Raw genomic sequence first — 23,091 nt, 5'->3', positions numbered from 1 at the left:
TGAATTATTTATTAATTTCGCTTTGCGCGCCAGCCCTCCCTTTCTTCCTGCGGCTATTTTCAAAGGATTCTTTGTCACTCTGGGTTGTTTTTTTGTATTCACATGTTGTGTTTTCTCATTCACTGGTGGTTCCTCATTCACTTGTTGTTGTGTTTCCACAATCTGTTGTTCCTCGTTCACAATCTGTGGTGTCACCTGTGTCTCCATTATTATTAAGTGGGCACGTATGTTTAAATTGACAATACCTAGCTGTTATTAAAGCTGTGGATGAATGGAGCTAAGAACATTCCATATCTATGATAAAACTCACAGCTCACTGGGCTTATAGCGTGTTCGATGAATGGGTCTTTCTCTAGAGATTCACATAAATACATGCGATGTTCTGCTGGGATGGGGAGAAATGTACTAGCTATGGTCGTGTATAGTTGTAATATAGAAGACCCTATCGTTTTAGTCATGGTAGCTCCCAATCTAGACTCGTAACGAGCGTACAGTTTTTTAATTTCTTCGTCTGTCATGTTATCAATTTTTTCGATGGTATAATTTTCTCCCAAATATTGGGAACATTTTCCACCGGCTACCAAAGCCGCGAGTCTTTCTCTATGTTTATCTGTAACTACTTCAGCATGTTGATGTGTTTTTTGATCTGCATCAGATTCTTTGAGCATTTGTTCGATGAGTTCGTCGCATTCCATAATGTAATACCTAAGGAGATATTTAAGTTTAACATAATGTAATATGACATATCCAATACAACCTGTAATAATGAACTGTTGCGAAAGAATGAGGATTTCGAACCACATTTTATGTAATATTAACCGCTAATGTTCAATTTGCTACATTTGCTATAATTTTGCTACATTTTGCTACATTTTGCTAAGCAATTGTATAAGCAGCTGGTTGATCGGTTTTTAATACGAGTTTACAGTGCTTCGTTGCCGCTAACACTTTTCTGACTTTATCTCGTTCGCCCTTGGTATAAATGACATCATTTTCGCGTAGACATTCCTCGAATGAATCTCGGTCTTTGCAATGAAAGAGTGCTACCCATTTGGTCTGCTCTCTGAGATCTTTCAGTACAGAGTTGTATTTTTGAGTAAGTACCCAAACGCTATGTTGAGTATGCCGACCGGAGAATGCTAAATACGAAAGCATATCTTTCTTTTTTGTGAGTTCTTTACTCGCGCTGCAGTCATCTATTACGAAAAGGGTCGATTCTCCTTTGTATTTTTCGTGACATACTCGGAGGCAGTCTTGTAATCGATCGCCTGGATCGACTCTGTGTACCCCATTGTCATTCATTACCCAATCTCTCGATAGGTATGTTTTATTAACGCTTATAGTCGGGCATAGAATAATGATATGATCGAAAACGTCCTGATAATGACTTTCTAAAATATCTAGAATAAAGGCTGTTTTTCCACAGCCCGTTTGCCCACATATGATGGCGCAGTGTGGATCTTTAGGTAAAAGATTATCAATAGATTGCTTGCACGAATCTCCCATTCTGTATATTAAGTTGCGCATCCATAATCACGTACAAATATATGTTTAATTTACCAGCTGATTCCTGAAGCTTTGTTATCTGTATGGTGGCACCCTCGCTAGCATTTTCTATTCTCCTCCCACTACCGTGTAGTTGGTCATCGTCCGTTGTTCGCATGTCTAGCCATAGCGCGTACTTCGTGGTGAGGTATTCACCCATCGATACACTCCCGAGAGACAGATCTTTCACGACCGCGTTAACTTCGGGAGAACGTTTTATAGAAGGAAGTTTTTTAATCTCATCCCACTGGTGATACGCTAGCATTCCTTGGCTATATAGTTGATTAGGAACTCCCTCGATAGTCAATTCTACTTTTGTAATCTTAGGATTGTAGAACTTCTCGGTATTTCTTTTAAACACATCGGAGGGGTCCTCGAACAACATTAAAATACCCTTCAACGACCTCGTGGGGACGTTTAGATTGATATTCCACATCGTATCTTTTTTATCCCTCGTGATCTTTCGGTGTCGCAGCACGCGATCGTACAAAATAGCTAAACTTCCCGAATACTGATTACGAATTTGTCTGGCTAATTCGGGATCCGTTATCATATCGTACTCCAGAGAGATATTATCAATGGAATATCTAGCATCTACATTAACAGATCTGATTACTCTACCATAATCATTAAAAGTGAGTTCGTATTCTAACCTATCACCTAGGGATGCTTGATAAAAGGGCATGTGGGAATCTAGTAATTCAAAGTCTAGGGGAACATAGAATCTGTTACCTAATGCGTCGGCAACAGCCTTATCTTTTTCGTTGGTATCAACACCATTTTCAGCACCCACGCGCAGTCTCAATGTGTTCTTATTACAAATACCTTGGTACTGTAAGTTTTCCCGCTCTTTATCCGTTCTCCAGAGATCCATGTAGCAATAGTATACATCACTATCGTCGATACTCAAAACCTCATTACCACTAATTTTAATGGCGATTTTCTTAACGATAGCACGACCTATGTTTTGAACGGGCTCCCTGTTAACGTCTGTAGAAGTCAAACTAATCGTAAATGCTAGTCGGACAGTTCCCGGAACTAACACATCGTGTGCGCCGAGATTAGGAAAGCGAACCAGAAGGGTTTGATTCTGATCTATGGTACTAGGGTTATTAGTTATAGTTACAGACTGACAAATTGCTTTGACCCCTAATGGATCTCGAAGTCTACGTTGTGGGTTTAACTTGCGTCCATATTGCGAAGACATTGTTTATATTGAAATTATGTACCTTATGTTTAATATAAAAATGGATAATTTTGAACATAATGACTTTGATCTAAGTACCTTTGATGACTTTGATAACCCAATCGAAGAGGGTACTGATGAAACCAACTTTGGTGCCACGAATCTTAACGATGAACTTTTACAATCGTCCGTCAATGATTATTATGATGCCTTAAAAGAAGATACCCCAATAGGTCGTGACTATTCAAAGTTTGAGATAGATAGTAAAGGAATATTGCGACTGCGTGGCGCTCTGGATATTGATCTTATGCATTCTCGTACTCGTAAGCCCCTAGCCTTGTCTACGATAGCTGCTAAACACGGCATCAGCACTGTTCGTGATAAATTAGGTTTTGTGGACTACCGACGACTTTCCGCGAAGACTACTAAGGTTCTTCGAACCGTGCGTACTGAACTCGTTAATACAGATGATTTGGAAGCTGCTTCGATGGTGGCCTCGGACAGACTCGGAGAAATCTTAGATACCTATTACGATAATTCCACGTTACAGGTACCATCCTCTGAGTTCAGTATTAGGGAATTACGAGGTCTTGACAAGGCAATGCGAACAATGCGGGGAGAACTCATCAATAATATAGCCAAGATATCCGAAATCGACAAGCATATAGCTCAAGAGAAAACAAAACTCAAACAGGCGGGCGATGAGTTCAGTAGACGCCGCGTAGCGGAAAGATTGCGTAACTTAGAAGACGAAAGATCGGCCCGCCTCGAAGCAGCTTCCAGTAATAGAAAGGCACTTCGTTCGCAAATCAGTCGTATTCGAGAAACTATCGATCAAGTCCTCAACGATGACACTACACTGGCCGATAAAATTAAAACATTGTTCAGAGAACAGGGAATAACCATTGCCAGTATTTTAACCGCGTTGGGTTTTATTATATCGACTTTGACTCTCTCGTTAACAGGTGGTGGTACAGGTGGAGGTACACCACCCAGCGATAAAAACGGTATAAAAGAGTGGATAAAAAAACATTTAAAAGCATTAGGTTCAGCACTGGGAAAGCTCGCTGAGAAAGCCGCGGCCGCACTTCCTGGTATAATAGGGAGTATAGTTTCCTGGCTATTGAATTTATTAGCTAAGACCACCACTTGGCTTAGTCAAAACTTGTGGGGGCTGATCGTGGCAATTGCAGGGCTGTTGTACGTATTCGCTAAGAACTATTTAACCAAATCATGAGTAAACCAACCGAGACTCCACCCACTACAAGCGCTGTTTTTTCATCGATATGTTGTTGATTTTTAGCCTCAATATGTGGTGGTACTTGTGCGTGTGCATTAGTAGATGGTTGTGCGATAGTTGGTGTTTGTGGCTTGACTATTCCCTTTTCGTCCGTGATCGTTTGCGTTATTAATTCGACGTTAATATCTGAATTAATACCTGGTTTTTGTTGATCGGTAGCGATAACAATTTTATTATTATAACCTATCACTTGACCGATCTTAAGTTCCATATTACTCGGAGACATGTATAGTCCCGGTGCATAAACAAAGTCCACTTTGGATTGAGCGTACTGTAATGCATCTTGAAAACGTTTTATAGACGATGGTATGTCAACTGGTGAATTAATGGCGTCCTCCACGTTTGCGACAAACTGTTTTTGCGCATCGAGCGCCGTCCCAGAACCGATAATGGATGTTCGTGTTTGCGATTGTGCACCGAGAATTGCCCATACATAAGTTCTTATTGATTCATTAAATCTTACAAATCCTGGGTTAGTAAAATTATTTTCCGTTTTATCATTAAGAAATTCATTCCAAGCGTCTCCAGGTGGTTGCTCAACCTTTTGGATGGTGAAAGCAACACCACCCTTAAAGTTAATACGATCATCTCTCCACTCGTTACTTGAGAGAGCAAAGCTCGGAAGGAGCCGACCCCTTTTCAGTAAATCATCGCTGACTTCTTTAACAGAGTGTGCACCAGCGTACGGAATACCTAGACCATGGTTTGCTCCTTTAATACGCCAATCTTTACTCGTAGAAACATTAAATTCATTACAAATACGTTCATACACCCCCCTATTATACGGATTATTTGATACATTCCACGCTCGATCTTGTGGTAATGGAGCATTAATTTCTTTAAGTATACGTCTAATCTGATAATACACATGAAATAATAAAACAGACTTATTTAGCATATATCCTGGAGCATTAACAGATACACCACATCCCGTTGTGGCACACCATATGGCAAAGTTTAACTGATTCTGCCAAAATTGCATCGGATTGTGAAACCAATCGTGCACCATTTTATCGCTAGTTGCCGTGACCCTGTACTTTTCAAAGATATCTGGGAATTTAACGAAAAATTCAGCACCGGAGGCAGTTACTATAATCGATTGATTAGTAATATATCTCGATTTCATATTTAAATTATGATATAGTATCATTGTATATTTAATATGTATGTTACACTCCCAGGAATAACAAATGGTCAGTCTATTGAACTGCTTCATACTATCGATAACTCGGATGGACAACTCGAAGTAGCTCTATGCGATGTAACGTATTACCCACGGTGGACCAATATAAATGCTGCGAAAGAAAATAATGAATTATTAATAGTTGAAAATGATATTCCTAAATTCATTACTATACCTGATGGGTATTACAGCGTATGCTCACTCAATGATGAATTTTTTAAACCTAATGGATCTAGTCTCACACAAAATGAGGCGAATGGGAGACTGAAATTATACCCTGGAGAAAAAAAAAGTGTATTTCCTTACAATAACTTAACAAATACACTTGGATTTACACAAATATTAAAAATATCCAATACATTAAAAGATGGAGAGACATTACCCGATTTAGTTCCCTATAAAGAGTTGTGCATCCATCTTGATCAAATCAGTACAACAAATAATATTCAACTAGAAAGTCCTTCAACTCTGCTTAGAAGTGTTCCAGTGAAAGATGAAAAATATAATAGCGGTAGAACGGAATCTTTCTCATCATTACAATATAAAAAATTGAAGCGGGGTATTATTTCAGACTTCAAAATTTCTGTATTAGATGTAAAACATCAACCTGTACATATAGGATACTTAAGCGTAACACTCCATATTATAAATAATGGTTGATGCATCAGGCCCTGGAACAGTAAGACAATGTAATACAATTGCGCTTTCCGATCTCGGAGACACGGAAGGATTTGGTAAACCTGGTACCAATGGTAAGTTATACGCTTTACACTTACACGATAATGTATACAAGCGGAAAGAAGTCACATTCACGGGTAATCTAGAAGATTTAAGCGATGTCGATGTAAGTAGACTCCTTAAAAACACTTCGTACAATATTACTCGCAACGATGATAATAAATGGACTATGATCGAAGCAAACATCGAGTGGCTACTGAATATCATCATTACCCCACCTTATGTGATGATGGGTAAGGGACATAATTTAACTAAGATAATAAATAGTGGCATCGTACTCGCGGCTTATATCCCATCAAAACGAAAAAGTGTGTTGGTTACTCCCCTGCCAGAAAACCCAGGTCATATGATATATAGTCGTCCGGCCTTAAAAAACATTAGTTTAAATTTGGTTACTGAATTCGAAGATATTAAAGTTAACCTGAGTGCAATACCTAATATTTCTACGCTTATTATTGAAGTCTTGTTCGGAGATGTACCGGTAGATGCCTTCGAAATATTACCAGGTCTATCAATTAAATGGCTTAAGAAACACCAACGTCAACGTTGCAGTATTATTCATATCGGAGCATCACCCGTTGCAACCCTCGAGGGGGTCCAAATTATTAAAAGTGGTAGTATTTCTCTTACTAAGATATTCTTGCCGTATAATATACATTTGATAAGATTGATGTATACTATCAAAACATTTAAGCAAGACCAATTAAAGACTATTATATGATCATAATATACACTATGAGTTTATATCCAGCGCTCGGTGAAGCATTTGAAAAGATGGAAACTGTTGATGGATTTCGATTACATCAAATAAAAGACATAAAACATCGAATAGGGAAGGATAGGGAGTTGAGACTTGGATTGTATAAAAAGTATCGCAAAGTCGTGAATGCTCTGGATGGAGTTGACACCGCGCTTGTAGTATCTGGTATGGGACTCGGTGTAGCGGGTATCGGTTTACTATCAACTATAATCGCCGCACCTATCGTGCTCGGCATGGAAATAACCGCTGGAGTCTCGGGACTGGCAGGAATAGCGATAAGATTCATTTCTCGTAGGTTACAAAAGAAAGCATTAAAACACGATAGTATTCGGATACTCGCCGAAGCAAAGTTGAACAGCATTGAGGATCATATTTCAACAGCAATGGCCGATTGTAAGATATCCGAGGATGAGTTTCGTTTAGTGCTGTCGGAACTCACCAAATACAATGCAATGAAGCAGGAGATTCGATCAAAATCTCGTAAGACCAGTGGTATTAGCGAAGACGAGAAAAAAAGGTTCATAGAACAGGGGAGGCAACAAGCGCGTCAGTTATTCCGTGTCAAAACCAAAGAACTGGTTGGAGATTAAAAATAGATTGCTTACTATCGTTTGATCACATTTAGACTCATCGTTGAATCACATTATCATTTTAACATAAAAAATTCCTCCTATAGTAGCAGTATAGGTAATAAATCCAGCTACAGTGGAAGTGAGCTAGAACCCTTATTACCTATAAAAATTTATATCATTGGCCCCAGGTGGTGGTGAACTGGAGCCAATTTAACTTAATCTCATGACTATCATTAAATCACATAATTCATTTTGACATAAAAAATTCCATCTGTAGTAGCAGTATAGGTATATAAATCCAGCTACAGTGGAAGTGGTCCAGAACCCCCATTACCTATACTACTCAGTAAGACAAACCCCCAACATACAGTGAGACAACCCCACAACATACAGTAAGACAAACCTCCCAGGATACCGTAAGACAAACACCCCCCCAAGGATACAGCACAACAAACCTTCCAGCATACAGTAAGACAACCCCCCCAGCTTACAGCACAACAAACCTTCCAGCATACAGTAAGACAACCCCCCCAGCTTACAGCACAACAAACCTTCCAGCAAACAGTAAGACAAACCCCCCAGGATACTGTAAGACAACCCCCCCCAGCATACAGTACAACAAACCTTCCAGCAAACAGTAAGACAAACCCCCAACATACAGTAAGACAACCCCCCCTCCAGTATACAGCACAACAAACCTTCCAGCAAACAGTAAGACAAACCCCCAACATACAGTGAGACAACCCCCCCCCCAGCATACAGTACAACAAACCTTCCAGCAAACAGTAAGACAAACCCCCAACATACAGTGAGACAACCCCTCCCCAGCATACAGTACAACAAACCTTCCAGCAAACAGTAAGACAAACCCCCAACATACAGTAAGACAACCCCCCCTCCAGTATACAGCACAACAAACCTTCCAGCAAACAGTGAGACAACACCCCAGGATACTGTAAGACAACCCCCCCAAGGATACAGCACAACAAACCTTCCAGCATACAGTAAGACAAACCCCCCAGGATACTGTAAGACAACCCCACCCCCCAGCATACAGCACAACAAACCTTCCAGCATACAGTGAGACAAACCCCCCAGGATACCGTAAGACAACTCCCCCAGGATACTGTAAGACAACCCCCCCCCCCCAGCATACAGCACAACAAACCTTCCAGTATACAGTAAGACAAACCCCCCAGGATACTGTAAGACAACCCCCCCCCCCCAGCACACAGCACAACAAACCTTCCAGCATACAGTGAGACAAACCCCCCAGGATACCGTAAGACAACCCCCCCAGGATACTGTAAGACAACCCCCCCCCCCCCAGCATACAGCACAACAAACCTTCCAGCAAACAGTAAGACAAACCCCCGAGGATACCGTAAGACAATCCTACAATCCTACAGTGAGACAAACCCCCCAGGACACCGTAAGACAATCCTACAATCCTACAGTAAGACAAACTCCCCAGGATACCGTAAGACAACCCCCCCCCAGCATACAGCACAACAAACCTTCCAGCAAACAGTGAGACAACCCCCCAGGATACCGTAAGACAATCCTACAATCCTACAGTAAGACAAACTCCCCAGGATACCGTAAGACAACCCCCCCCCCCCCCCCCCCCCCCAGCATACAGCACAACAAACCTTCCAGCAAACAGTGAGACAACCCCCCAGGATACTGTAAGACAACCCCCCCCCCCCCCCCCCAGCATACAGCACAACAAACCTTCCAGCATACAGTAAGACAACCCCCCAGGATACTGTAAGACAACCCCCCCCCCCCCAGCATACAGCACAACAAACCTTCCAGCAAACAGTAAGACAAACCCCTAACATACAGTGAGACAAAACCCACAGCATACAGCACAACAAACCTTCCAGCAAACAGTGAGACAAACCCCCAACATACAGTAAGACAACCCCCCCCCCCCAGCATACAGCACAACAAACCTTCCAGCAAACACTAAGACAAACCCCTAACATACAGTGAGACAAACCCACCAGGATACAGCACAACAAACCTTCCAGCAAACAGTGAGACAAACCCCCAACATACAGTAAGACAACCCCCCCCCAGGATACAGCACAACAAACCTTCCAGCAAACACTAAGACAAACCCCTAACATACAGTGAGACAAACCCCCCAGGATACAGCACAACAAACCTTCCAGCAAAGAGTGAGACAAACCCCTAACATACAGTAAGACAAACCCCCCAGGATACAGCACAACAAACCTTCCAGCAAACAGTGAGACAAACCCCCCAGCATACAGCACAACAAACCTTCCAGCAAACAGTAAGACAACCCCCCCCTCCAGTATACAGCACAACAAACCTTCCAGCAAACAGTAAGACAAACCCCTAACATACAGTAAGACAACCCCTCCTCCAGTATACAGCACAACAAACCTTCCAGCAAACAGTAAGACAAACCCCTAACATACAGTGAGACAAACCCCCCCCAGGATACAGCACAACAAACCTTCCAGCAAACAGTGAGACAAACCCCTAACATACAGTGAGACAAACCCCCCTCCAGTATACAGCACAACAAACCTTCCAGCAAACAGTAAGACAAACCCCTAACATACAGTAAGACAACCACCCCTCCAGTATACAGCACAACAAACCTTCCAGCAAACAGTAAGACAAACCCCTAACATACAGTGAGACAAACCCCCCCCAGGATACAGCACAACAAACCTTCCAGCAAACAGTGAGACAAACCCCTAACATACAGTGAGACAAACCCCCCAGGATACAGCACAACAAACCTTCCAGCAAACAGTAAGACAAACCCCCAAGCATACAGCACAACAAACCTTCCAGCAAACAGTAAGACAAACCCCTAACATACAGTGAGACAAACCCCCCTAGGATACAGCACAACAAACCTTCCAGCAAACAGTGAGACAAACCCCCAACATACAGTAAGACAACCCCCCCCCCAGGATACAGCACAACAAACCTTCCAGCAAACAGTGAGACAAACCCCCAACATACAGTAAGACAACCCCCCCCAGGATACAGCACAACAAACCTTCCAGCAAACAGTGAGACAAACCTCCCAGTATACAGCACAACAAACCTTCCAGCAAACAGTGAGACAAACCCCCCAGTATACAGCACAACAAACCTTCCAGCAAACAGTGAGACAAACCTCCCAGTACACAGCACAACAAACCTTCCAGCAAACAGTGAGACAAACCCCTAACATACAGTGAGACAAACCCCCCAGGATACAGCACAACAAACCTTCCAGCAAACAGTAAGACAAACCCCCCAGCATACAGCACAACAAACCTTCCAGCAAATAGTAAGACAAACCCCTAACATACAGTGAGACAAACCCCCCTAGGATACAGCACAACAAACCTTCCAGCAAACAGTGAGACAAACCCCCAACATACAGTAAGACAACCCCCCCCAGGATACAGCACAACAAACCTTCCAGCAAACAGTGAGACAAACCCCCCAGCATACAGCACAACAAACCTTCCAGCAAACAGTAAGACAAACCCCCAACATACAGTGAGACAAACCCCCCCAGGATACAGCACAACAAACCTTCCAGCAAACAGTGAGACAAACCCCCAACATACAGTAAGACAACCCCCCCCCCCCCCCCCCCCCCCCAGCATACAGCACAACAAACCTTCCAGCAAACAGTGAGACAAACCCCCAACATACAGTAAGACAACCCCCCCCAGGATACAGCACAACAAACCTTCCAGCAAACAGTGAGACAAACCTCCCAGTATACAGCACAACAAACCTTCCAGCAAACAGTGAGACAAACCCCCCAACATACAGTAAGACAACCCCCCCCCCAGGATACAGCACAACAAACCTTCCAGCAAACACTAAGACAAACCCCTAACATACAGTGAGACAAACCCCCCCAGGATACAGCACAACAAACCTTCCAGCAAACAGTGAGACAAACCCCCAACATACAGTAAGACAACCCCCCCCAGGATACAGCACAACAAACCTTCCAGCAAACAGTGAGACAAACCCCCAACATACAGTAAGACAATCCTACAAGCATACAGTAGGACAAACATCCTCTATGTTATACTGTCATCAATTCCAATTGAGTGGATTGATGCTCATGATGTCAATCAATGGATTGTCTGGTCCAGACTCGATAATTTACAGACCGCCTTCATATAGCTGGATTATTGCTGAGTGCGGTGTTAAACAACAAACAAACAAACAAACATGTTATACCCAACATAACATACTGGTATATATATATATATCGATGCTGTATAAAATGTAAGAACATGGTACATAATGATGTAGTGTTACATGTAACATCCTGTATATAGCAATGTTATAACACATGTAATATCCTCGCATAAACTGATGTTAAATCACATGTAATATTCCGGTTTAATGTGCCCCTACCTTGAACAGCCCGTTATAGACGATGATAGGAATCTGGAAAGTGGATGCATTTGAGTGTATAGTGAGCACTGTGTTGAAGTGCAGCTGCGTCTCGTTGGGATGGAACTTGACCAGGAAGGGCGTGGCCATTTGCTGGGGTTGCAGCAACACAGGCTGAGTAAAGTTGAAGATCTGCAACAGACACACCAAGTGTTGTCATGTATTGTCCTGTATTGTTGTGCATTGTCATGTATTGTCATGCATTATTGTGCATTGTTGTTCATTGTCATGTATTGCCGTGTATTGTCATGCATTGTCATGCATTGAAAATCTACTGATACACATGCTTTTGATTTCTTCATCATAACTTCAGATAATCAAGTGTATTATCAATGTTAACCAATAATATTTCAAATTCTAAATGATGTATTGTGATCGGTCCATAGATAACTGCAATGTATGATAGTCAAGAGTGAGTCAAGAGTTAAGATGTTTTTATGTACTTAAGGCCTCCGGCCTATATACAAAACAAGAGAACAAAAAGACAATATCAGTGTGTACAACACAGCTATAGAGTTGTGCTGCATACAATACATCTGTGCAGGTAATGTTACAAAGGGGGTACACAATAATATTACAAAGTGATGTCACAATACCATAAACTTCTTGTGCCGAGAGAGAGCATGATGAACAAGTATGATAGTCTGATCAAGCACTACATCCCAACTAGATTCACCTGTATGACATGTATGCACTTACAGAAAAGAACTGGGCTACGTCAGCAGGAAGTGTGACGTTGAAGATGACTATGGAGAAATTGAAGGTGTTTGTGAACATCATCGGCCGTGTGACGTTCTTCAGGGCTTTTGCACTAAAGTAGTAGGTGGTGTTGACATTGTATACCAGTGACCTGCAACACAACCACCCATGTAAGACTCATGCACAGGACTGACACATCAGGCGGACTCATTAGACTCACATGTAGTACTCACACATACCAGTGACCTGCAACACAACCACCCATGTAAGACTCATGCACAGGACTGACACATCAGGCGGACTCATTAGACTCACATGTAGTACTCACACATACCAGTGACCTGCAACACAACCACCCATGTAAGACTCATGCACAGGACTGACACATCAGGCGGACTCATTAGACTCACATGTAGTACTCACACATACCAGTGACCTGCAACACAACCACCCATGTAAGACTCATGCACAGGACTGACACATCAGGCGGACTCATTAGACTAACATGTAGTACTCACACATACCAGTGACCTGCAACACAACCACCCATGTAAGACTCATGCACAGGACTGACACATCAGGCGGACTCATTAGACTAACATGTAGTACTCACACATACCAGTGACCTGCAACACAACCACCCATGTAAGACTCATGCACAGGACTGACACATCAGGCGGACTCATTAGACTAACATGTAGTACTCACACATACCAGTGACCTGCAACACAACCACCCATGTAAGACTCATGCACAGGACTGACACATCAGGCGGACTCATTAGACTAACATGTAGTACTCACACATACCAGTGACCTGCAACACAACCACCCATGTAAGACTCATGCACAGGACTGACACATCAGGCGGACTCATTAGACTAACATGTAGTACTCACACATACCAGTGACCTGCAACACAACCACCCATGTAAGACTCATGCACAGGACTGACACATCAGGCGGACTCATTAGACTAACATGTAGTACTCACACATACCAGTGACCTGCAACACAACCACCCATGTAAGACTCATGCACAGGACTGACACATCAGGCGGACTCATTAGACTAACATGTAGTACTCACACATACCAGTGACCTGCAACACAACCACCCATGTAAGACTCATGCACAGGACTGACACATCAGGCGGACTCATTAGACTAACATGTAGTACTCACACATACCAGTGACCTGCAACACAACCACCCATGTAAGACTCATGCACAGGACTGACACATCAGGTGGACTCATTAGACTAACATGAAGGACTCACATGAAGGACTCACACACTGTACCCACACACAGGTCTCACATGTAGGTCTCACACGTAGTACTCACACGTAGTACTCACACATAGTACTCACACGTAGTACTCACACGTAGGTCTCACACGTAGTACTCACACATAGGTCTCACACGTAGTACTCACACATAGGTCTCACATGTAGTACTCACACATAGGTCTCACACGTAGTACTCACACATAGGTCACACACGTAGTACTCACACATAGGTCTCACATGTAATACTCACACGTAGTACTCACACATAGGTCACACATGTAGTACTCACACATAGGTCACACATGTAGTACTCACACGTAGTACTCACATATAGGTCTCACATGTAGTACTCACACATAGGTCTCACATGTAGTACTCACACATAGGTCTCACATGTAGTACTCACACGTAGTACTCACACATAGGTCTCACACGTAGTACTCACACATAGGTCTCACATGTAGTACTCACACATAGGTCTCACATGTAGTACTCACACATAGGTCTCACATGTAGTACTCACACGTAGTACTCACACATAGGTCTCACATGTAGTACTCACACATAGGTCTCACATGTAGTACTCACACATATTCAGCGATAGAAACTAACATTTTTACTCCAATAGTCCTTATATTGATAACATATAGCAAAAACCTTAAAAAAGGCAAATTTTAACTCGTAACTATTGGGCAGTTTTGGTAGGACAACAGGACTAGTGCCAATTTCTACTATTTCTATATTACTCACACATAGTACTCATATGCAGGTCTCATGTAGACCAACACAGCTGTTTCACGTACATAGTAGACCCACACAGCTGTTTCACATACATAGTAGACCCACACAGCTGTTTCACATACATAGTAGACCCACACAGCTGTTTCACATACATAGTAGACCCACACAGCTGTTTCACATACATAGTAGACCAACACAGCTGTTTCACATACATAGTAGACCAACACAGCTGTTTCACATACATAGTAGACCAACACAGCTGTTTCACATACATAGTAGACCCACACAGCTGTTTCACGTACATAGTAGACCAACACAGCTGTTTCACATACATAGTAGACCCACACAGCTGTTTCACATACATAGTAGACCCACACAGCTGTTTCACATACATAGTAGACCAACACAGCTGTTTCACATACATAGTAGACCAACACAGCTGTTTCACATACATAGTAGACCAACACAGCTGTTTCACATACATAGTAGACCCACACAGCTGTTTCACATACATAGTAGACCAACACAGCTGTTTCACATACATAGTAGACCAACACAGCTGTTTCACATACATAGTAGACCCACACAGCTGTTTCACGTACATAGTAGACCAACACAGCTGTTTCACATACATAGTAGACCAACACAGCTGTTTCACATACATAGTAGACCAACACAGCTGTTTCACGTACATAGTAGACCCACACAGCTGTTTCACCTACATAGTAGACCAACACAGCTGTTTCACGTACATAGTAGACCCACACAGCTGTTTCACATACATAGTAGACCAACACAGCTGTTTCACATACATAGTAGACCAACACAGCTGTTTCACATACATAGTAGACCCACACAGCTGTTTCACGTACATAGTAGACCCACACAGCTGTTTCACATACATAGTAGACCAACACAGCTGTTTCACATACATAGTAGACCAACACAGCTGTTTCACGTACATAGTAGACCCACACAGCTGTTTCACATACATAGTAGACCAACACAGCTGTTTCATATATAGAAGACCTACACAGCTGTTTCATGTATAGTAGACCTTCACAAATGTTTCATGTTGAGTAGACCAACACAGCTGTTTCATGTATAGCAGACCAACACAGCTGTTTCATGTATAGTTGACCAACACAACTGTTTCATGTATAGTAGACCAACACAACTGTTTCATGTATAGTAGACCAACACAGCTGTTTCATGTATAGTAGACCAACACAGCTGTTTCATGTATAGGAGACCAACACAACTGTTTCATGTATAGCAGACCAACACAGCTGTTTCATGTATAGTAGACCAACACAGCTGTTTCATGTATAGTAGACCAACACAACTGTTTCATGTATAGTAGACCAACACAGCTGTTTCATGTATAGTAGACAAACACAGCTGTTTCATGTTTAGTAGACCAACACAGTTTCATGTTTAGTAGACCAACACGGCTGTTTCTCATGTATAGTAGACAAAGACAGTTTCATGTTTAGTAGACAAACACAGTTTCATGTTTAGTAGACCAACACAGTTTCATGTTTAGTAGACAAACACAGCTGTTTCTCATGTATAGTAGACAAAGACAGTTTCATGTTTAGTAGACCAACACAGTTTCATGTTTAGTAGACAAACACAGCTGTTTCTCATGTATAGTAGACAAAGACAGTTTCATGTTTAGTAGACAAACACAGTTTCATGTTTAGTAGACCAACACAGTTTCATGTTTAGTAGACAAACACAGCTGTTTCTCATGTATAGTAGACAAAGACAGTTTCATGTTTAGTAGACAAACACAGTTTCATGTTTAGTAGACCAACACAGTTTCATGTTTAGTAGACAAACACAGCTGTTTCTCATGTATAGTAGACAAAGACAGTTTCATGTTCAGTAGACAAACACAGTTTCATGTTTAGTAGACCAACACAGTTTCATGTTTAGTAGACAAACACAGCTGTTTCTCATGTATAGTAGACAAAGACAGTTTCATGTTTAGTAGACAAACACAGTTTCATGTTTAGTAGACCAACACAGTTTCATGTTTAGTAGACAAACACAGTTTCATGTTTAGTAGACCAACACAGTTTCATGTTTAGTAGACCAACACAGTTTCATGTTAAGTAGACAAACAGTTTCATGTTACAAGAAGAGACTGGAAACGTTCCTACCCATGCAGGACATTTGCCCGGAAGGGGATTATCAGTTTGTGGAAGTTGTTCTTTGTTCTGATGACAAGTTTCCCAGACCACTGCTTCGGGTGAAATGCTTTGACAGCTGGAAAGAAAAAATGTTTATTCATAATACAGCTGTTTATCATAAGCCATAACAAGACCAGATTGATGTATTAGGACCATCATGTTCAATGTCAGGCACCTCTACTGACATTAGGATCACTTCAGTAGAGGCGACTACCTATGCTTTAAAGCAAGCCCTTGTGTGAGGTTTACTGCAGTATATAGATTAGTTTAGCCTGCTGAATTGTTTTCACACTTCTTACCCCTACCTGCTGCATTAATTTCAAGGGGGTGGGTGATTTCGAACAGTCGGTGCTTCATAAAACAAAGGCCAATTGAAGAATTACTTGACACATTTGTTCCTGATAGAAAACTACACATTACTATATAAAAATACCCCGATATTTTCAATCATACCAGGGTCAAGACCAAAGTGAACACAAACTTTGCAGAAATACGAACAAATTGATGTTAAGCATTGGCAGCGATCACGAAGAAATATAAAACATCAGAGTGGAGACTGCTACCCAGGTCAATCATAGTAAACAGTTGATGAAAGATATTAAATTATGTAATTTCTGATGAATCTTTTTCGGAATATATCGACGGTAGTTTGAGAAACTTTTGCATATTTTGCCTCAATGTGTGAGATGCGGTACGTGCTTCTGGTTTCAGCAACGACTGTTAAATTGTGAGTATTTTTGCATTATTTTTCTACTGAATGGTTTTCCTATAATGTATATAAGTTCAGATTTTGCGTATCATAAAATATTTTGTTTGTTGACTTTGTTCAACTGAACAAGTTGCGAGTTAGGCCACGCCCCAAACATGTTTCTTATGTTGGTCGGCTTGTCAACAACAGGCCAATGTCAGAAAGTTTATCAAACGAAATATTTTGCAAACTTGATAAAAATGAGATTTCTTTTACAAAGATATATACACCCATGTTACTAATGATAGAAAACTAGGTTATATAAAACTGAAATGGTTGTAATAGTATTACAGGATCTACGCCGCTTTTAGCAATATTCCTGCAATATCACGACGGTGGACACCAGAAATGGGCTTCACACATTGTACCCACGTCGGGAATCGAACCCGGGTCTTCGGCGTGACGAGCCAACGCTTAAACCACTACCCGACTGCCCTGTCGCTGATGAGCACCCAGATCACTGTTGGAAGCCGACACTGGCAGGAGGGTTCCACATAGGTAACCATGGTAACACACTATTGTGTGACGTGCTTCTAGTGTGACAACTCATCGTTGTGACGTGCTACTTGTGTGACAACTCATCGTGGTATGTGACAAGTGCTACTTGCGTGACAACTTATCGCTCTATGGACATGTGCTTCTTGTGTGACAACTTATCGTGGTATGTGACATGTGCTACTTGTGTGACAACTCCCCATTGTATGTGACAAGTGCTATATGTGTGACAACTTATTGCTCTATGGACATGTGCTACCTGTGTGACAACTCACCGTTGTATGTGATATGTGCTACCTGTGTGACAACTCACCGTTGTATGTGATATGTGCTACCTGTGTGACAACTCACAGTTGTATGTGATATGTGCTACCTGTGTGACAACTCACAGTTGTATGTGATATGTGCTACCTGTGTGACAACTCACCGTTGTATGTGATATGTGCTACCTGTGTGACAACTCACCGTTGTATGTGACAAGTGCTATATGTGTGACAACTCACCGTTGTATGTGATGTGCTACCTGTGTGACAACTCACAGTTGTATGTGACAAGTGCTATATGTGTGACAACTCCCCATTGTATGTGACAAGTGCTATATGTGTGACAACTCACCGTTGTATGTGATATGTGCTACCTGTGTGACAACTCACAGTTGTATGTGATATGTGCTACCTGTGTGACAACTCACAGTTGTATGTGACAAGTGCTATATGTGTGACAACTCACCGTTGTATGTGATATGTGCTACCTGTGTGACAACTCACCATTGTATGTGACAAGTGCTATATGTGTGACAACTCCCCATTGTATGTGACAAGTGCTATATGTGTGACAACTCACCGTTGTATGTGATATGTGCTACCTGTGTGACAACTCACCGTTGTATGTGATATGTGCTACCTGTGTGACAACTCACCGTTGTATGTGATATGTGCTACCTGTGTGACAACTCACCGTTGTATGTGATATGTGCTACCTGTGTGACAACTCACAGTTGTATGTGATATGTGCTACCTGTGTGACAACTCACAGTTGTATGTGACAAGTGCTATATGTGTGACAACTCACCGTTGTATGTGATATGTGCTACCTGTGTGACAACTAACAGTTGTATGTGACAAGTGCTATATGTGTGACAACTCACCGTTGTATGTGATATGTGCTACCTGTGTGACAACTCACCGTTGTATGTGATATGTGCTACCTGTGTGACAACTCACAGTTGTATGTGATATGTGCTACCTGTGTGACAACTCACAGTTGTATGTGATATGTGCTACCTGTGTGACAACTCACCGTTGTATGTGATATGTGCTACCTGTGTGACAACTCACCGTTGTATGTGACAAGTGCTATATGTGTGACAACTCACCGTTGTATGTGATGTGCTACCTGTGTGACAACTCACAGTTGTATGTGACAAGTGCTATATGTGTGACAACTCCCCATTGTATGTGACAAGTGCTATATGTGTGACAACTCACCGTTGTATGTGATATGTGCTACCTGTGTGACAACTCACAGTTGTATGTGATATGTGCTACCTGTGTGACAACTCACAGTTGTATGTGACAAGTGCTATATGTGTGACAACTCACCGTTGTATGTGATATGTGCTACCTGTGTGACAACTCACCATTGTATGTGACAAGTGCTATATGTGTGACAACTCCCCATTGTATGTGACAAGTGCTATATGTGTGACAACTCACCGTTGTATGTGATATGTGCTACCTGTGTGACAACTCACCGTTGTATGTGATATGTGCTACCTGTGTGACAACTCACCGTTGTATGTGATATGTGCTACCTGTGTGACAACTCACCGTTGTATGTGATATGTGCTACCTGTGTGACAACTCACAGTTGTATGTGATATGTGCTACCTGTGTGACAACTCACAGTTGTATGTGACAAGTGCTATATGTGTGACAACTCACCGTTGTATGTGATATGTGCTACCTGTGTGACAACTAACAGTTGTATGTGACAAGTGCTATATGTGTGACAACTCACCGTTGTATGTGATATGTGCTACCTGTGTGACAACTCACAGTTGTATGTGACAAGTGCTATATGTGTGACAACTCCCCATTGTATGTGACAAGTGCTATATGTGTGACAACTTATCGCTCTAAGGACATGTGCTACCTGTGTGACAACTCACCGTTGTATGTGATATGTGCTACCTGTGTGACAACTCACCGTTGTATGTGATATGTGCTACCTGTGTGACAACTCACAGTTGTATGTGACATGTGCTACCTGTGTGACAACTCACCGTTGTATGTGATATGTGCTACCTGTGTGACAACTCACCGTTGTATGTGATATGTGCTACCTGTGTGACAACTCACCGTTGTATGTGACAAGTGCTATATGTGTGACAACTCCCCATTGTATGTGACAAGTGCTATATGTGTGACAACTCACCGTTGTATCTGACAAGTGCTATATGTGTGACAACTCCCCATTGTATGTGACAAGTGCTATATGTGTGACAACTCACCGTTGTATGTGATATGTGCTACCTGTGTGACAACTCCCCATTGTATGTGACAAGTGCTATATGTGTGACAACTCACAGTTGTATGTGATATGTGCTACCTGTGTGACAACTCACAGTTGTATGTGACAAGTGCTATATGTGTGACAACTCACCGTTGTATGTGATATGTGCTACCTGTGTGACAACTCACCATTTTATGTGACATGTGCTACCTGTGTGACAACTCACCGTCGTATGTGATATGTGCTACCTGTGTGACAACTCACCGTTGTATGTGACAAGTGCTATATGTGTGACAACTCCCCATTGTGTGTGACAACTCACCGTTGTATGTGACATGTGATACCTGTGTGACAACTCACCATTGTATGTGACATGTGCTACCTGTGTGACAACTCACCGTTGTATGTGATATGTGCAACTGTGACCTGCCTCCCTGGGTCTGGCTGCAGCTTTATAGGTCGGAAGTCTATGCTAACAGCATCGTTGCTAGGCGACACATTCACACTCTGTGAGAGAGAAGACATTGAGAGTACAGGTGAAGGAGGGTACACAAGCTCAACCAACAGAACGAGTCATAAATAGATGATTCATCCAAACTGTGACGCAACATGGGAAATCTCAACCATTCTTTGTTTATAAGTATTTACCTTGGGCTAAGGGGTACAGAACATACTAATGCCCTTATGTCTTAACTGCTTCAGTTCAGTGATCCAACATGGCAGGACTAACCTGGACTACTTCAGGTACTCCCGGAGATACTACAGGTACTCCCGGAGATACTACAGGTACTCACGGGGACCTCTACTACAGGGATGCACGGAGATAAGGGGACCTCTACTACAGGGATGCACGGAGATATGGGGACTTCTACTACAGGGATGCACGGAGATATGGGGACTTCTACTACTGGTACTCATGGAGATATGGGGACCTCTACTGGAGGTACTCACAGAGATATGGGGACTTCTCCTGGAGGTACTCACAGAGATATGGGGACCTCTACTGGAGGAAATGGAGATATGGGGACTTCTACTACAGGGATGCACGGAGATATGGGGACTTCTACTGGAGGTACTCATGGAGATATGGGGACTTCTACTAAAGGTACTCATGGAGATATGGGGACTTCTACTGGAGGTACTCACAGAGATATGGGGACTTCTACTACAGGGATGCACGGAGATATGGGGACTTCTACTACAGGTATTCATGGAGATATGGGGACCTCTACTGGAGGTACTCACGGAGATATGGGGACGTCTACTGGAGGTACTCATGGAGATATGGGGACTTCTACTACAGGTACTCACGGAGGTATGGGGACTTCTACTACAGGTACTCACAGAGATATGGAGACTTCTACTGGAGGTACTCACGGAGATATGTATAGGTTTTGCTCCTGTATTGATGAGGTTCAACTTCACAACTTTGGGTTTGTCGAGCGTCCTCAAAATACCAAAATCTATCATCTCTATCGGTGAGTATATGCCTGGCTCTGGAAGGACAAACAGGATGTCATCACTCAAGATGTAGTAGAACTTGCCATTCATGGGTCACATGAGAAATGTTGTTGAACATTGCACTGAGCAATTTTCCAGTCACATCCTGATCTTGGCCTATCAAGATCTGGGCGTGGTCCAGTCAGTCCCATGACAGTATGAGGAACAGTATGAGGAACAGTATGAGGAACAGTATGAGCAACAGTATGAGCAACAGTATGAGTAAGTGAGTTTAGTTTTACGTTGCTTTTAGCAATATTCCAGCAATATCATGGCAGGGGATATCAGAAATGGTCTAAACACATTGTACCCATGTCGTAAATTGAATGAGCTACAGTATGAGCAATAGTATGAGCTACAGTATGAGCAATAGTATGAGCAATAGTATGAGCTACAGTATGAGCTACAGTATGAGCAATAGTATGAGCTACAGTATGAGCAATAGTATGAGCTACAGTATGAGCTACAGTATGAGCAATAGTATGAGCTACAGTATGAGCTACAGTATGAGCAACAGTATGAGCTACAGTATGAGCAATAGTATGAGCAATAGTATGAGCAATAGTATGAGCTACAGTATGAGCAATAGTATGAGCTACAGTATGAGCAATAGTATGAGCTACAGTATGAGCTACAGTATGAGCAATAGTATGAGCAATAGTATGAGCTACAGTATGAGCAATAGTATGAGCTACAGTATGAGCAATAGTATGAGCTACAGTATGAGCAAGAGTATAAGCTACAGTATGAGCCATAGTATGAGCTACAGAATGAGCAATAGTATGAGCTACAGTATGAGCCATAGTATGAGCTACAGTATGAGCAAGAGTATGAGCTACAGTATGAGCAATAGTATGAGCAAGAGTATGAGCTACAGTATGAGCAATAGTATGAGCTACAGTATGAGCTACAGTATGAGCAATGGTATGAGCTACAGTATGAGCAATAGTATGAGCTACAGTATGAGCTACAGTATGAGCCATAGTATGAGCTACAGTATGAGCTACAGTATGAGCTACAGTATGAGCAATAGTATGAGCTACAGTATGAGCAATAGTATGAGCTACAGTATGAGCAATAGTATGAGCTACAGTATGAGCTACAGTATGAGCAAAAGTATGAGCTACAGTATGAGCAATAGTATGAGCTACAGTATGAGCAAT

General features: G+C 42.1%; 1 protein-coding gene across 2 annotated transcripts in view; it reads right to left on the bottom strand.

Moving 5' to 3' along the window:
* LOC124125241 (transmembrane protein 131-like) overlaps positions 1 to 23,091 on the bottom strand; it is a 138,520-nt gene that overhangs the window by 61,957 nt on the left and 53,472 nt on the right. For both annotated transcript variants that reach the window (XM_048381119.1, XM_048381121.1), the window contains exons 10-14: positions 21,806 to 21,924; positions 20,827 to 20,935; positions 16,642 to 16,747; positions 12,445 to 12,595; positions 11,707 to 11,877 (exon numbers count right to left, since the gene is read on the bottom strand). In XM_048381119.1, coding sequence (XP_048237076.1) covers positions 11,707 to 11,877; positions 12,445 to 12,595; positions 16,642 to 16,747; positions 20,827 to 20,935; positions 21,806 to 21,924 — 656 coding nt within the window. The remainder of the gene's footprint in view (positions 1 to 11,706; positions 11,878 to 12,444; positions 12,596 to 16,641; positions 16,748 to 20,826; positions 20,936 to 21,805; positions 21,925 to 23,091) is intronic.

The sequence above is a fragment of the Haliotis rufescens genome, unplaced genomic scaffold, assembly GCF_023055435.1.
Source record: "Haliotis rufescens isolate VD_foot unplaced genomic scaffold, xgHalRufe1.0.p SCAF_35, whole genome shotgun sequence".
Taxonomy (NCBI): domain Eukaryota; kingdom Metazoa; phylum Mollusca; class Gastropoda; order Lepetellida; family Haliotidae; genus Haliotis; species Haliotis rufescens.
The sequence above is the reverse complement of the archived record's forward strand: the minus strand, read 5'-3'. Positions and strand labels throughout refer to the sequence as shown.